The 17,066-nt window shown below is 41.2% G+C and overlaps 1 protein-coding gene across 2 annotated transcripts in view; it reads right to left on the bottom strand.

Moving 5' to 3' along the window:
- Nucleotides 1-1,290: 1,290 nt before the first annotated feature.
- Ap1s3 (adaptor related protein complex 1 subunit sigma 3) overlaps nt 1,291-17,066 on the bottom strand; it is a 63,057-nt gene continuing 47,281 nt past the window's right edge. The window contains exons 4-6 of one of the 2 annotated variants that reach the window (XR_009056678.1): nt 8,183-8,320; nt 6,885-7,079; nt 1,291-3,203 (exon numbers count right to left, since the gene is read on the bottom strand). Coding sequence is in view for 1 of the 2 variants with exons in the window: in XM_057761784.1 (XP_057617767.1) it covers nt 3,168-3,203; nt 8,183-8,320 (174 nt within the window). In the remaining variant the exon portion in view is untranslated. The remainder of the gene's footprint in view (nt 3,204-6,884; nt 7,080-8,182; nt 8,321-17,066) is intronic. The other variant, XM_057761784.1, reaches the window with a different exon arrangement.

The following is a 17,066-nucleotide window of genomic DNA, read 5'->3' as shown; positions in this document are numbered from 1 at the left end:
CTCCAGTTTCCTGCCCTGACTTCCCTTCATGATGGTCTATAAACCATAAGCTGAAATAAACTCTCTTCACCAAGGTGATTTTGGTCGTGGTATTTTATCGCAGCAATAGAAAACTAAGACAGAGAGGGAGAAGAGAGGGAAGGAAGAGGGGGGGAGGAAGTAGAGGAAGAAGGCATTAAGTCAAGGAGAGAGAGAGAGGGAGGGAAGGAGGAAAAGGTGTGAGGATGGAGAGGAGTGGAGAGAGAAGAGGGGATAAGGGATGGGGGAGAGGAGAAAGGTGACTTTAATAAAGCCCTAGATATTATTAGATGCTTGTGGTTTTACCTGTGACAAAGCAGATTATTGCTATCTAGTATCAAGGCACATTGTGTATGGGTAGTTTTATTAAGTGTTTGTAACAAATCAAAAAAGGGTTGAAACAAAGAAATGGCCTCCCATTTACCATTGTTGGAAATTGGCATTGGTTGGCTTTACATATCCCAGAACATCTGAATGTATTGTATCAAAAACTGCAGGGACCATATGAAAAACTACACTAACACTTATCAATGTGTTTATTGATGAAACCTCTGAGAAGTCGATCGATGTCCACGCAGTCCGTCAACAATATTTTATAGTTCGATAATACACATCTTGGAAGGATTATTGGGATTCGAAGCACAGTGTATTTGATGAAAGCCTTACCATTATTTTAAGAGATTCAGGATGAGAAAATTCACTTATTTTATCGCAAAAAAGGTCTTGACATTTGTTAATGAAAGTAGTGAAAGATTGATTGCTTCCTCGGCTGCCAGTAAAGAAATCCTGTTATCACACTGTAAAGAAATGCTGGAAGAACAGAATGGGGGAAGAAAGGACTCTTCTCCCACGAGCCTCCACCTTGTGAGGTTCTCATTACTAAATAGCAAGAAATTATTGTCTTTTTTCTCTTTTTAGCTGTTTTTGTGTGCATGTGTGCGGAGGAGGGTTGTTTTGTTTTGTTTTGTTTTGTTTTGTTTTGTTTTTGAGACAGGGTTTCTCTGTGTAGCCCTGACTGTTCTGAAACTCGCTGTGTAGATCAGGCTGGCCTTGAACTCAGAGATCTACCTGCCTCTGCCTCCTGAGTGCTGGGATTAAAGGCATGAGCCACCACTGCCAAGGGTAGCAAGAAATTCTAAAGGGATTTTACCAGAAACTAAAATTAAAATTATAAGAACTAAAAGATTAGTTAACACATACACACATGTATATGTATATATATTACATGTATGGTCATGAAAACACACTCAAGTTCATTATCAACATTTTTTAACATTTTATTTGGAAGTTTTATACAAATTCAGTATTACTTTTCTTTTCACTTGGTACTTTTCTTAGACTTTTGTAATAATAAAGAAAATAAGCATAATGATTTTTCACTAAAGTTCATGTAAGCCGTTCCTCAAATCCTTTGAATTTACCCCAGTATGCCATATAAATATAATCACTTTCTATGTGTACACCGACAGGAAGAATACTTGAACAAGCTGAACCGTGTCAAAAATGTTATTATCTAGAATATAAGCAGTACATTTTATGATACCTTCATGCAAAAACACTGAGAAGGAACCAGAAAAACCTCTGAAATTACAGAAAGTTCAGTTTTACAAAATGTTTGAAAAACAGATTCTTACCATATTTTTTTTTAAGTTACTGCACAAAACTGAAGTCTGTCTAAACAAAGTTGTTCAAAAAGGACAAACATCAACCTGCCACCATAATTATATTATTAATCTGAAACTACATCAGCTATTTAAAGTCCATTTATTACCTCATATGCAAACTGAATTATTGCCTTTATATAAATGGTTATATTGAGAAATGGGTCTGTTTGACTGTTCTTCCATTCTGGTTTTGTCATCATCCCTGAAATATGACTGATGAGATGAACCAAAGACACCAAACCATCATGTTCCCTTTCGAGATCTCCCACAGAACCCAAACTCAAACTCACTATTGTCTTAGGGAAAACAAAAGCGTCCTAAGCACTCTGATATGGATGATATCAGACCTTGACATCCACAATGAAAATGCATACCCGAAACTCCAGACAGGGGCGCCGAGAACAAACGCCACACAGCAACTCCCTATTTCATGTCTGAGCACACTCAGTACCTGACTATGCAGAACGTTTGTTTTGGAAGCATGAAGGTGACATGGTCACAATAATAGTGGTCAGCAGAAAATATTTTCTTGGGGAGGGGGAGAGGAAAAAGGAATGGAGTCACCTCCCATAAAGGACACAATGAAAATACATGCCCTAAGGAAACCTAATACATTCAGCTTACATTAAAAATATTTGAAGAAGCCTCTCAATCACAAGGATTAATTAGGACATGAGATGTAAAATAGTAGTGGAGATGACAATTATTGATCTAGCTATTCCTTTGTTAGTACTTTGGTAATAATAGGAGATGCTGTAATATTTTATCTCCAGATCTCCTGAAACCATAATAAATAGGTAACTTATAGAAAATATAACCTTACTGAAATGTCCCTTATGTTCAATTGAAAGTAAAGTAAAAATAAAAAAAAACTCAATCTAGCACCTTCTAAGACATCAAAATCATTTATAAAGTTCTATGCCAATTCTGAAGAAAATAAGTTGAATTCAAAATATTAAATTATATTTTGTATACATATAAATTGTATCTGACCTGAAATTATAGTAATATTGAACATTTAAAAAAATGTCTGCATCATGTATGAAATCTGAACTAGTAACATAAATTTGAATTCATGTACCTTTTAAAAACATTTAGGAAAGGCATTTGTTATATAAAATATACTTTACATTCAAAATTGTGTGTTATCACAAAGTAGTTGTCAGTCTACAGGTAGACTGATCAAATGGCAACAAAAATTATTATATTGTAACTAATATTTGAAATTACGTTTAAAAAAATGCCACAAACACGGCAAACAACTATGCGATCTGCAGCAATTATTTGAAACAACTAGAGCCACAATGAGTACTGATACACAGAATAATACAGACACGTAGCAACTATAAATACGTTATGCTAACAACAATCCCTTTAAGTTATTTTTGGCATCGAGCCAGAAGCTGTGTGGAGACGGATGCAAAGAGTTGCTCATTGGTCGATTCCCAACACGAAGCACTCAGAATCTTCAAGTAGACGGCACAGTTAAAACGTGGGCTTGTTCATGTATTCTTCCATTGTCTGAAAAAGAACAGTGACTTAGAGCAATCTTCCCTTTAAACTATATGCATTAACAGACTATGATTTGTTTTTCATTCTGTTGGTTTTTGTCTTTTGCAATGTTGAAAAAATTCAAAAACATATATAGACATAACTCTTTGCATTGTATCAAAAGTAGCTACAAGTTTGAATATCATTTATCTACATGTCCACATGGCTGTACATACATCACTTTCAACTGAGAAAAGGGTAAGCTTGTCAGGAAGTGGATGTTTGGGAAGAGAGATGCTAAAGAAACAACTGCGGAGACACCACTGTTCATTTAAAGCTCCTGTCTAAATGGCCGCAAGGACCATATGTGGGCACATGTGTTCGAGAAGCCCCAAGTATACACATGTAACACATGCATTGTTTTCTATACTGTGTGGAACCTCTTCATCATACCTACAGCCCGGTCAGAAGGGATAAGTATCCTATGACTCTGAAAGCTTTCCACCATGCCTTTGGAAGAGCACTTCTCCAAAATATCTAGACCCTCTTTCAGTTATCAAGTTTGCTGCTAAGCCCTAAAGTTTTAGTTTCCTGTCTTCATCTTTTCTTTTAAGTGTTTGATAAGACAGGTAGAGTTCCACACTGGTATTGCAGACTCCCTCCTACTGAACAGATACACATTTATGAAAATCAATGACCCAGGTTACATCAGAGCTCATGGAGGGTGGGGGGTAGTAAGTTATCCTTAGGCAAAACTTTAAGCCACTTTGAGTCACTCCCAATTTGCTTAGCAATTGATATTTAATTATGCACCCCAATATGTGTGTGACCATTCAACATCTCAGGAAAGATTGGCAGCAGGGCCAAAGAGTTCAACGATAATGGCCAACAAGATTGTCCAGAGCCACTCAACCTGGAGGTTGCATAGTAGATACCCAGCAAATCAGGTATTTACATTTATAATTCATAGCAGTAGAAAAATTACAATTATGAGAAGCCACAGAATAACTTTATGGTTGGGGGCGGTCATCACAACATGAGGAACTGTGTTGAAGGGTTGCAGCATCAGGAAGACTGAGCACCACTGGTCTAGAGGATACCCATATCAGAAATCAGGGTTTCTACCTGTGCTCCCTGTCTCTTTAGAATCTCAGTGTACCACTGCTGAAATGATTTATGATTAGTCACCCACACTTTCTTAAAGCTTGTCCAAAGAGGCTCATAACCAAGGACATCTGGCTTGAATCTCCTCTTAAATATTCCATCACTACCTTTAATTTGACTTGGGTATCAACACTGACCCCCAGCCGATGTGAATTTTGTAGAGTCTATCCCCATTTAAAAATATTCAAAGCAAATTAAGTCTAAAATTTATTTAGAGTAAGAGATGACAGCACATTATCAATATTAAAAAAGATGATAAGATAAAATCTAGAATAAAATATTCCCTTTGTTTGATATTCTTATATTGCTATGGCTAAAATGTCTTACTGTTGCAAATCTGAATGGACAGTATGGACACCCTGCCCAACACTTTCTGCAGCCTTGACGAAGCATAAGATGATCAAGGACATAAAGTGACTACCTCACAGCCGCAAAGGTTCACTGGGCTCTGGTTAGCCACCCTATATTAGCATGAAGTGACTCAGCGACTGCCAGACCTGCCCTCTCTGAGTCCTGCTATCACTCCAGGGACATAAAGAAATGATGTAAGAATTTGTTGTTTTCTTGAACTTGCACTTAAAATGGTTGGAACTGACTTAAAACAGTAACAGTCTCAAATCTTTGTCTTTCCTTGCCTTCACAAGAGTGAAGCTAGGGTCATATCTTTGAACCCAACTGGAGACTCTCACACCTTGATAAGATGCATTCTGTACCTAATATGCATCACCTTTGTACTGCATTGCAGTTTTGGTTTATGCTCTGAAGACTGAAACGTGTTGGGGTGCGCCAAGCAGTTGTTCATACATTCTCAAGGATGAGATGGCCTACGGCTTGACTCCATTTGACCATCCCTTCCTAACAGACTATTGTCTGTGAAGATCATTCTCTTAATGTGTGCCTCCATATGGTAATCTTGAGAATTAGAACCTCTATTCTACAATCTCTATGGTCCTAACTTTATGACATCACCCACATTGCTATTACTCCGTCTGATATCAGTCATCCCCAGACAATTAGACTTTCAGAATTATCAACATCTGACCTGGATATGCTCAGATTAAGATGAGCACCTGGAGCTTTAAGACTATGGGCCTTATTAAATATGAAATTAACTTTTGTTTCTCTCCCCTAGCCCAAGGAACTTTCATTAGGTGTAATTGAGGGGAAAGTCCTAAGAGCTACTTCATGGTTTTCAGTTGTTCTGAAAGAAGACAACATCATAAAGGCCTTCCTTGGCCCCTAGTAACTACTAGTGTGTACTTGGAGCTGAGGTCAGAGTGGGAACCCACAGAGGAGGATCCGATCCACCTTGACTAAAAGTCAGAGAGTCAGACCTTTTCTGGCTCCTTCAAGGTTATATTTCGGGAGGTTTGACCTAAGGTGTGGCTACTGACATGATGTTTTGACCTAGAGTGTGGTTTGGGGTACTAAGAATGTAATTACTTTGTTAGTTCCTTGTATCATGGTAAAGAAGTCTCTTGCCTTCCCCTTCCTCTTTGGATTGGGGTACAGAAAGCCTATGAGAAAAAAAATATGAGGCAAAACTCATTATTTACTAGATGCCCTCCCAACTTTATCAGTTGTCTCTTGCCTATTTTTCTTAATCCTCACACTTCCCTCCAAACAAGGACGAAGAAGCCCGGCAGGACCCAGTAATTGTCACCCAGGCATGGGATATGACAAATGGTGTCCAACGTGGGGCTCGTGGCAGGTCAGGAAGTAAAGGGGCATTCTTTCCCCTTTATGCAATTTGAACATTTTCTCCTACATATTCTCTACTTTGTGAAGCAGACCAGACAAGCAAAGCTGACTCTTCCACAAGCTCTCCCAAATGTTCACGGATGGCACTGGAAGGGGTACTGGAGCCCACAGGGACACTAGCAACACTGGTGTTTGGCAGGCTCTGTTCATTCAACAAGGGTCATTTAAGGGCAGCCACAACCTTGCCTGATAGCTGGGGTACAGTGCTTAATACGGGGCATCTAACTCTACCAGTTCACACTGTCTTCTCAGCCATCGGGGACACGGCCAACCAGTTAGTGCTTTCCTGTGAAAGGGCTCACTTCTTGAAATGCCTGCTTCCAAGATTTAAGTGGAACTAGGAACACAGATCCACTGAAAGTTCTTAAAGCCTATTTCCTGCAGCCAGAGGACTTCGAAATAACTCAGGTGTGTCTTGGCCTCGTATCAGGAAGCTTTAGCTACGAAAGTACCAAAGACCCTGTGAAAGGTCTGCCTCTCCTATAAGAAGCTTCTATCTTAAAGACAAAGAGTAGAGTCTTAGGAATAACCCCCACTTCCTACTCCCTGCTTCTCCACCCCAGCATATTTTAATAAATGTTCTTTTACAAGTTATTTACAAGTACTGATTGCTTCAGTGCCTCATAAAATCCCTTTTGTGACATTTGGAAGGAGTCAAGTAAGACTCAATGAGGTTTAATGCATTTCTTCAAGGGGATAATACCTCTAGCAATGAATACATTGACCTAACAGGCACCCAGAGCTGCTTGTGGGAACCCACCCTTGTCTTTCTTCATGTCCACTCACCTGAGGATGGAGTCCCTCCATGGGCAGGAGTAAGTAATCAGCTCAAAGTATTGCCAAGACAGTTGCTGGGAAATCATGCCTAATGTCTTATTAACTTAATCAGTCTCTTATTTCCAAATAGCAGGAAGAATGGCCTTAGTACCAGTTTTAAAAGGGTACTTTACAATTCTTGAAATCCTCTTGACTCTTGACCTGCTGTTATGAAAACAGGAAGATGGAAAGACCCACTGAGGCCAGGTGTGGTACACGCCTGTCATCCCAGCACTTGGGAGGTAGAGGCAGAAGAATAGTGAATTTAAAGCCAGCCTGGGTTACACTGTAAGACTCTGTCCAAAAAAACAAACACACACATACACACACACACACACACACACACACACACAGCAGAGAGTGGGGGCAACAGAGGGGAAAAAGAGGGAAGGAAGGAAGACCCACTGATATTCTGAGAGGCTGGGAAAGAATCTAAGCACCCAGAAATATGCTTAGTTTAGGACTGCTCAGAACTGCCTCATTCTAGAAGGCAAAGGTCCGTGAAACACAGTGTTCTTTTCCAGTGTCCTGGAAGAAGTTAATGTAGGTTATATCACCCTACTAGGTCAGATTCAAATCTGGGATGCTTCTAAAAAAAAAAGTCCCTGGATATTATATGAGGCAAAGTGTCAGGGGCAGTGCCAAGCACAGGTTTGAGGGCCCATTTATACCTCAGCAATTCAGCCATAAGTGCTCCTGATTCATTTACGCAAACAAGAGCACACAGACCTAGGGCCTTCCCAAGAGGCAGGGAATTTCAATTAAAATGACAAATGCCATCTTCGATAACATAGCTCTAATATTCCTAGCAAATGAAATAACTACATACTGCTGTGTCTCCTTTCCAGGGCACAGCAGATATTTTAATGAAAGCCTTTGTATACATCGCATAAAATTACGTTTGCAAAGAATAGCTCCAAGCATTTGATACCCCTAAGAGGGTAAGATATTTTAGACCCTGTAGCTCAGCCGGACAGGACAAGCAAAGACTCAGGACTAAACCGCAAGGGTCCAAAGATCTATTTCATATTTATTAACTTCAAACATGAGCAGGACATTTCACCTCCCGAGTCTCTGTTCACTCACAAGAAAACAGACTGAGACTGGTTAGAATTGCTGAAAGAACTAAGCAAACTAATACGTGAGAATTGTTTAAAGTAGAAGCTATGCCCAGCACAACATGAGGGTGTAGTAATCAGAGTGGTAGCTATATTATAATTAGTGCTGGAATCAACATCATCTTTCCCAGGAATAAAAACTATACTGACCTCCTGTAACATATCAGAGTCTTCAATGGCCTTGACTGCTGTTTTCTTGGATGTTTCCTGAATTTCTCCACCTATTATAAATTCATCAAGGATAAAATACGCCTTTTCAAAATTAAAGATAATATCCAGCTCACAGACCTGGTAAGGAGAAAAAAAATAAACGTTTTGATAAATTTGGAGTAGAATCAGGAAAGCGTCTGCCACTGTCTCCAACTCTCCCAGCATTGCCATTCAAGTGGTAGGCAAACATAAAACACCACATGGCATTTTAAGGATAGAAAGACGGGAGAAGAGAATCCCAGACCTTAAGAAAACGTAAAACCAAATCCTATTAAAGCAGAGCATGTCTTTAGAAAATGAGATTTGTAGTGGTTTGAAAGAGAAATGGCCCTCATAGGCTCAAGTATTTGAACACTTAGTCACCAGCTGGTGGTGCCTGGGGCGGTTATAGATCCTTTGGGGGGGGAGGTCCAGTCTTGGGGGCAGGCTTCAAGGGTTGATACCCTCATCCCTCTTCCGGTCCATATCCACTCTCTTTATCTCTGCTTCCTGTGTGAGATTGAGATGCGACCCCCCCACCTGCTAGCACACCCCCTGTCATTATGGACCCCTCCTCTGGATCTGTAAGCCAAATAAACTCCCCTTGATGTGCTCCTTTTGGTCACAGTATTTCATCACAGTCATTGGAAAGTAACTAATAGAATGTTTTGTGTTGTAACAGAAAATATGAGACTCCGTGAAGGAGTGAGGCTTCCTAGGTTCCTGTGTGCACAGACACATGCAGAAGCTGGGTGCTTGCTGCTTTCTAAGTAGAAGGACAGAGCCTCAGTTCTCCTGCACTCGGATTTAAAGATCTTGGCTGTTAGGCCAGTGAACTGCAGATTTCCAAATTCCCCTGTTAAACCTTCTGAAAACTCTTCCTGCAGGCCAGGTCCCTGCACCTTCCGGGTCAGTAGGTCTGGATTGGGTCCAAACACCTGTGCGGCCAGCATATTCCCACGATACTGAAGGCCACTAGATAGGGAAACATTACATTAACCAGGGTCAAAGATCGAGAGGGACTGGCAGGTGTCACTGTGGAAGTGAAGCAAATGGCGAAGCTATCCCAATAATCTAAACACTTCAACCAGGGAGTCCTGTTTCTGTTGGCTTCCTCACTGCTTACCCCACAGTGCACTGAAAACTGACTCCTTCTGCATTCAGACCTTACCTGCCCAAACAAAATTGCTTTCTTTAAGCCATCTAGCTGAAAGCCCCTCAATTCTCCCTCAAACTCCCCTTCGTAGCAACTAATACGCCTGCCAAATTTGTTTCTTAGAAATTTTTCTCCCTTGATGTTGGCCAAGCCATCTAATGACTGTGGGCCTCCTCTGACTCGGATGATGATTCTCAGACTTTCTGGATGATTCAGTGTTACTCCTCCCCACTAACTTGTATTTGGTTGGTAAGTACTTACTGATCTGCCAACAAAGCTCAAGGATCAAAGTACTTGCTTCCAAGTCCTGGACCTTGAGTTTGATCACCAAGACCCACATGGTGGAAGGAGAGCACCTATTCCAACAAGCTGGACTCCCAACTCTACACACATGCACTAGCAGACATGTAATTCTCCACCAAAATAAAGGAATATATATAATTTCAGAAAATACTTTTTCTGAAGAAGTATTTATGGAGTGATTGAGGCATATCAGTTTGCAGAACGGCAGTGTGTCCCCCACATGTAGCATTTCTTCTTAAATGACAGCATTCTTCAGCACAGCGCCTTCGCATTGCAATAGACATCATCTTCTAGACAAACTCACTGGCTCTCAGGGACAGCTCCCTTCTCTCATTCATCTCCATCTACCGGGTCTGTCCTCTTGATGTGGTCACCAATCCCTATTGGTTCTTACATTCAAATAGAACACTTCTCATTCCTCCACTTATAGCCGCTCTGGCCTGCAAATGGGGCAGCAAACAAGACCAATCCCCATTTGCCCAAAATTTTCACCCCCTGACTACACATGTCTGTCTAGTTGGGCGTTCTTAGTTCCACATCACCATGTCTGAAATTGATCTCAAAAATATTCTTTTCTTTAAATGATTTATTTATTTTTATTTTATGTGCATTGGTATTTTGCCTGCATGCGTATCTGTGTGAGGGTAACAGATCTTGGAGTTAGAGACAGTTGTTAGCTGCCATGTAGATGATGGAAATTGAACCTGGGTCCTCTGGAAGAGCAGTCAGTGCTCTTAACCATGATCTCAAACATATTCTTTCTTCCTTTAGTCTTTATTTTGCTTAGTAGCTTCTTTCTTATTATTTTCTCTAACTCATGTGAGAGCTCACTTATCCCCCCAACACACACACATGCACACACACACACATGCACACACACAGACACACACACACTCATTCTTCTTGTATTGGCAAGTTTTATGTTAACTAGACACAAGTTAGAGTCATCAGAGAGAAAGGATCCTCAATTGAGGAAATACCTCCATATGATTAGGCTATAGGCAAGCCTATAGGGTATTTCCTTAATAGTGATTGATGGGCTGATGATTCTGGGTCCTATAAGAAAGCAAGCTGAGCAAACTACAAGGAACAATAAGCACCCCTCCAGAACTTCTTCATCAGCTCCTGCTTCCAGGTGCCTGCCTTACTTGAGTTCCTGTCCTGGCTTCCATTGATGATGAACTGTGATGTGAAAGTAAAAGCTGAATAAACCCTTTTCTCATCAAGCTTCTTGGTTGTGATGTTTCATCACAGCAATAGTAACCCTAATTGAGACATCTTTTCTTCCCTTGGTCCTGATGTGTTTCCTTGGTTACCAATCCTATTGATTCTACCATGTAAATAGAGTACTAGTCTCCCATAGCTCCACTTTGCAGCTGCTCTGGCCTGTAACCCCTCCTATTGGGTTTACAGCAATGATTTTTTAGATAATCTCTTTGCCCATTCAAAACCACAGTCAGTCTCACACTTTGCTAACATGCTGTTCTCATTCCTCTTTTTGTGAGGTCTAGGTTTTAAGATAGACTTGATCTTTATCACCTGCCGCAGTCACTCAAGCTACCAGCTCACTATGTTCTTTCACGCCCTTACCCTGGCACATGCCAGTAAGAACTGAACTGCTCATCTCGGCACCAGGAGAGACAGCAGTGGGAACCTTCATCTAGCGATGGATGGAGATAGAGACAGAGACCCACACTGGAGCACCGGACTGAGCTCCCAAGGATATAATGAGGAGCAGAAGGAGAGAGAACATGAACAAGGAAGTCAGGACCATGAGGGGTGCACCCAACCACTGAGACAGTGGGGCCGATCTAGTGGGAGCTCACCAAGGCCAGCTGGACTGCTACTGAAAAAACATGGGATAAAACCGGACTCTCTGAATGTGGCGGACAATGAGAGCTGACGAGAGGCCAAGGAGAATGGCACGGGAACTTTCATCTGGCGATAGATCGAGAGAGAGACAGAGACCCAATTTGGAGCAACGGTCTGAGCTCTTAAGGTCCAAATGAGGAGCAGAAGGAGGGAGAACATGAGCAAGGAAATCAGGACCACGAGGCGTGCACCCACCCACTGTGACAGTGGAACTGATCTATTGGGAACTCTCCAAGGCCAGCTGGACTGGGACTGAATAAGCATGGGTTGAAACTGGACTCTCTGAACACGGCGGACAATGAAGGCTGATGAGAAGCCAAGGACAATGGCACTAGGTTTCGATCCTAATACATGAACTGGCTTTGTGGGAGCTTAGCCTGTTTGGATGCTCACCTTCCTGGGCCTGGATGGAAGTGGGAGGACCTTGGTCTTTCTGTAGGGCAGGGAATTTGGACTGCTCTTCAGTATCGAGAGGGAGGGGGAATGGACTGGGGGGAGGAGAAGAGGAGTGGGGATGGGGGAGGGGAGTGGGGGGAGGGGGCAATATGTGGGAGGAGGGGGAGGGAAATGGGAAACGGGGAGCAGTTGGAAATTTTAATTAAAAAAGAATAAAAAAAATAAAATAAAATACACATAATACCATGTAAAAAAAAAAAAAAGAAAAAAAAAAAAAAGAAAAAGAACTGAACTGCTCTTCCAAATCCGGGCACATGCCAGTAAGAACTGAACCGCTCTTCCAAATCCGGGCACATGCCAGTAAGAACTGAACTGCTCTTCCAAATCCGGGCACATGCCAGTAAGAATTGAACCGCTCTTCCAAATCCGGGCACATGTCAGTAAGAACTGAACTGCTCTTCCAAATCCTCCCACCTTTTTTTATTCTTTTACTGACAAAAGCATACAGAATTCTCAGTGCAGAATTAATTCTCGAAAATTCCCACCTAAGATAAGCACAATATAAAAACAGATGAAAAGGCCAGGTATGGAGGCACACACCTTTAATCCCAGCACTTAGGAGACAGGCAAGTGGATCTCTGTGAGTTTGAGGCCAGCCTGGTCTACAGAGTGAGTTCTAAGACAGTCAGAGCTCAACAAACCAAATCAACCAAACAACAACAAAATAATGAACAATGTATAGACAAAGCAAGAAGAGGGGCACTATAGATGTCTAGAAATAAGTATAATGTCAAGGAGTCAGAGAAAGGCAAACTGAATCCATACTCACCAGGAAATTAAATGAAAATATACATTGCTGGTGATGGCATGAATAAGTACATACCCTCACTGTCAATGAATTTATAAAGCTTGTACCATATTTGGTTGGCTGGTCAAATTTTAAATGCAAAAATGCTCTCACTCACATCTGGTAAGATGGATCAGTTGGTAAAAAAGCACTTGTGAGAGAAGCCTGGTTTTAGCAGGTCCTGGACCTCAATAGCCCCCAGGCCTTAGCACAACTGACCCCATGATGAAAGCATCATTCGGGCCATAAAACTCAGCACAAAGACATAAGCCACCACACTACACAGTTCTAGGAAAGTCTCTAGATGTACTAACCTTGGTTTTTAGCTTCTGTAATTCCACTTCTGGCTAACTGTTCTTGCTAACTGAAGCATGTCAACCCTAGACATAGTTCTTGTGCTCACCCTGAGAAAGGCTTGGTGCTGCCAGCTAACAAAGACTTTCTATTGGTAGTCTTCTCTGGGGACACCCTACAATACTGACAACCTGGGTTTGATGCACAGAGAGCACGTAAAGATAAAAGGAATGCCACAAAGTTGTCTTCTGACTTCCACATGTGCAATGCAGCTTGCATGCAATGGTATACACACACACACACACACACACACACACACACCATGCACATAATGCCAAATAACAAATAAGTATTTTTATAGTTTCTGGACTCAACAGTTCAATAAGGAGCTTAGCCTCATGATACTAAAATCAATGTCTAATAGACATATAAGCAACAATCATTATGTTTATTATATATCATTTATAAAAATAATTGGGAACAACCCAAAGTCCAATCAAGGGAACTGTTTAAACAATGTATGTACAGCCAGGCAGTGGTGGCACACATCTTTAATCCCAGCACTCAGGAGGCAAAGGCAGGCGGATGTCTGTGAGTTCAAGGACAACCTGGTCTATAAGAGCTAGTTCCAGGACAGGCTCCAAAGCTATAGAGAAACCCTGTCTTGAAATACAAAACAAAACAATGTATATACATCTCTACAATGGCAGAGGACTTCTATGTACAATTTGGAAAGAATAGGGGACTTCTACATGTAAATTGTGGGGAAAAAAATCTCTAACAAGCTTGTAAGGAGAATAATAAAGTTATATAAGAATATGCATACTGCAATCCATTTGCTTAAGTTTAAAAGACTGAATGTACAGAAGAGTATGAAAATGCATTTTTCTAATTTTAAACAATAAAACTAAACAGAAAGAAATTACAGTAAATTAGAGATCCTTGCACAAGAATGAAAGGACCAGAAGAATCAGTTATCAGAGGTCAGGAGAGGTAGAAGCCAGGAGCAACAGCAGAGAGACCTCAGCATTCAAGGCTGATACAGACTAGAAATACAAGACAGACAGGAGCCTCATTAGGACAGAGCATCAACAGAGGCCTGTCCAGCAGACCCAACAAACATTCTACAAATTCACTAGGAGTGTCTCAGGGCCTGCTCTGAGCAGTCAAAAATCCCCAGACCTATGGCTCCTTTAACAGGCCTGGGGCAATCAATTTACTGCACCTGGTTTCAGCGACTAAGGCAAGGAGGTGTGCAGAATCGGACACACACAATCATGGATACTGTTGGGAGTGAGCAAGTACTTCATAAAACTCCCAAATGTTACTCTACAGCCCAGCTCCATCGAAACCGAGGAAGGGGTGTCAACCCACAGAACTGGGGTGAAAGTCAAGCTCTATTGGTTCTTTCTGGGATACTTATAAATCCCACCTAAGGTCCGCCCCAGCATAGAAGAACTAGGCCTTTGACACGCAGCAACCACCACATTGTATGTGGCATCTTCCTTCATAGTCCATGCTAAGAAATATGAAACATTCCTTTGATTCCCCCCATGTGTGTAGATTCTGACACACAACTTACAAATGGCAGAAAAATGACTGTTTCACTTTATCTTTCACTTCCTGATATCTGTGTGTTACTATAGTATGGCTTACAGCTCTTCTCTCACAGCCAGTACATACTATGCTGATAACATTTCTGACATTTCGTCAATGACACCCCTTAGGGCAGAGTCTAAGAAGCAGCTGTCCTTGAACTCTAAAGTAAATACAAGAAGTTTCAAGTTACACAAAGGAAATGTTTCAGGTAATAAGAACCACAAAGCTACAGGAAAACAATACCTAAGTAGCAACCAAGTGTTTATATATCTTTGCTACTTATTGTATGTGAATTTAACAAAGCAAATATTTTTATCTCCCTTTCCTATGTCGTATCCTCATCAGTGAAATGGAGATAGGTGGTAGGGCTAAAATCTTGGGTCTGGTTACTATGTGAGCAGACACCAGGATCAAGACACTGCATGTTCTTCTTCTTACAACAGAAGAACTCCCTAGGTCAAATTCAAAAGCTGGCTGGGACAGCAGCACTCACATACTCAGAATACATCAATCAACGTGCATGCTGCAATGCAGAATGGAGATATGGCAGGCGTCTAAATTTCTTATCTACTGGGAGACCCCAAAGCATTTCTTCTTAGCATCTATAAATTGGGGTTAATGCTTCTTACTGAAGATTGAAAGATTATCTACACAATCCTTGGTAATCTCCTCGGAATTGAAAAGTACTATGAGACACATCACTCAAATTAGTAACCAGAGACCTTGAGTTTTATCTGCCTTCAAAATACTATATCTTCAAGATGTAAGTTTCCCCTTGCATAATCTAAGGGTAGGATTCAAAGAGATCTTTGGTATTAGCATGAGAAGGAGATAAATCCAAAGAGAAATGAAATATTGCTGAGATGATGACAACGAGGATCAGTTCTAGAAGCCTTTGGTCATCACTGTTAATTAATAAGAATTGAACACCTACTGGGCACGGAGCCCTGGAGTGCTCTTAGTTTAATGAAAGAGTCACTGAATGCTTTAGTGAATTAAAATTTTGATTCATGACAAAGATAAGAGTGAGCTTCGAAAGGTGTACCAGAATTGGATGGAGAAGCAATGCTAGGCCGGCAGTTATTCTGATCCTCTTTAGGCTTTCCTTGGGTAGAGGGCATCCAGATTCTCTTAAGTGATGCGCTCTGACTTATCTGACTAACTTTCAGTTAAGCACAGAGAGATCAAAATTCAGCTTCAAGTTACATGACCAGAGTTGGCTTAATCCACAGAAACAGAACAGGTCAAACTAGAGTTCAGAAATAAAGAAGAGAAAACAGGTTATATGAAAGTTCAGACGCCAAGAAACTCCTCCAGAGCAAAAGACCACATGCAAAGTTCATTTCAAAGGAAGGCACCAAAAATATCAGAATTCATTAGAATAAAAGAAAGCAGAAAGTTAAATATTTCTGTGTTTTAAAACATGCTGCTTCATAAGTACTACTTAGGAAAAAGAAATAAACTTAGAGAGGCAGGAGCAGAAAGAGAACTTGGTGTCACTGTCTTATTATTCCTAAATACTGGCAATAACTGAAATCTTCCAAGCAACGTGTTACCTCTCACAACATCATTTACAGAGGAAAGAAGAGGGAAAATAGGGGAGAAAATTCAATTAGGAACCCATTCAATACTTGTTGTTATTGTGAAGACTGTTGGAAAAAAAAAAGAAAAAAAAAAGAAAGGAAAGGGGGTTAGGGAACATGCAAGAACCACCAATGATGAAAATGTCACCTTCTTCAGTTACACAGAAAGAATGTTAAAAACTCTTCTGGAGCCAGGCAGTGGTGGCACACACACCTTTAATCCCAGCGCCCCCCAGAGGCAGAGACAGGCGGATCTCTGAGTTCGAGGACAGCCTGGTCTACTAGTTTCAGGACAGGCTCCAAAGCTACAGAGAAACCTTGTCATAACAAAAACAAATCAAACAATATAAAAACAACTCTTCTGGAAGCAAATTCTTCTAACAGCACTTGATACACTTCCACTGACTAAGAGAAGGAGCAGAGAACATGGCTGGAGGAACCTTTTCCAGATCTGATTGTTTTCTTTCCCACAACAGTGGATTTTATCGGTGTCTCTACAGCATTTGCTAAAACCTGACCCAGAGGTATTTACAGTGGCAGGGGTGGGAGAGGCCAGAGGTCTTGACCTCCGGGAAGGGCCGGGTTTGCTTTCAGGTTCATTTTGCACCAGGTAGAATGCTGGGTCCTGAGCTTTTGCATAACCTGGAATGCTGACAGAGACAGGTGCACAGAGGAAGGAACACAGCAAGGGCAGAGGACTGGTCGGTTGTTACTGTTTGAAAGTTTAAATTAGAGCCTGGGAAGTGTGGAGTTTTTCCTGATAGAGAAGGGAAAGTGATGGGCAGTAATGCCCCA

The sequence above is a fragment of the Chionomys nivalis genome, chromosome 2 (assembly GCF_950005125.1).
Source record: "Chionomys nivalis chromosome 2, mChiNiv1.1, whole genome shotgun sequence".
NCBI classification, from domain to species: domain Eukaryota; kingdom Metazoa; phylum Chordata; class Mammalia; order Rodentia; family Cricetidae; genus Chionomys; species Chionomys nivalis.
The sequence above is the reverse complement of the archived record's forward strand: the minus strand, read 5'-3'. Positions and strand labels throughout refer to the sequence as shown.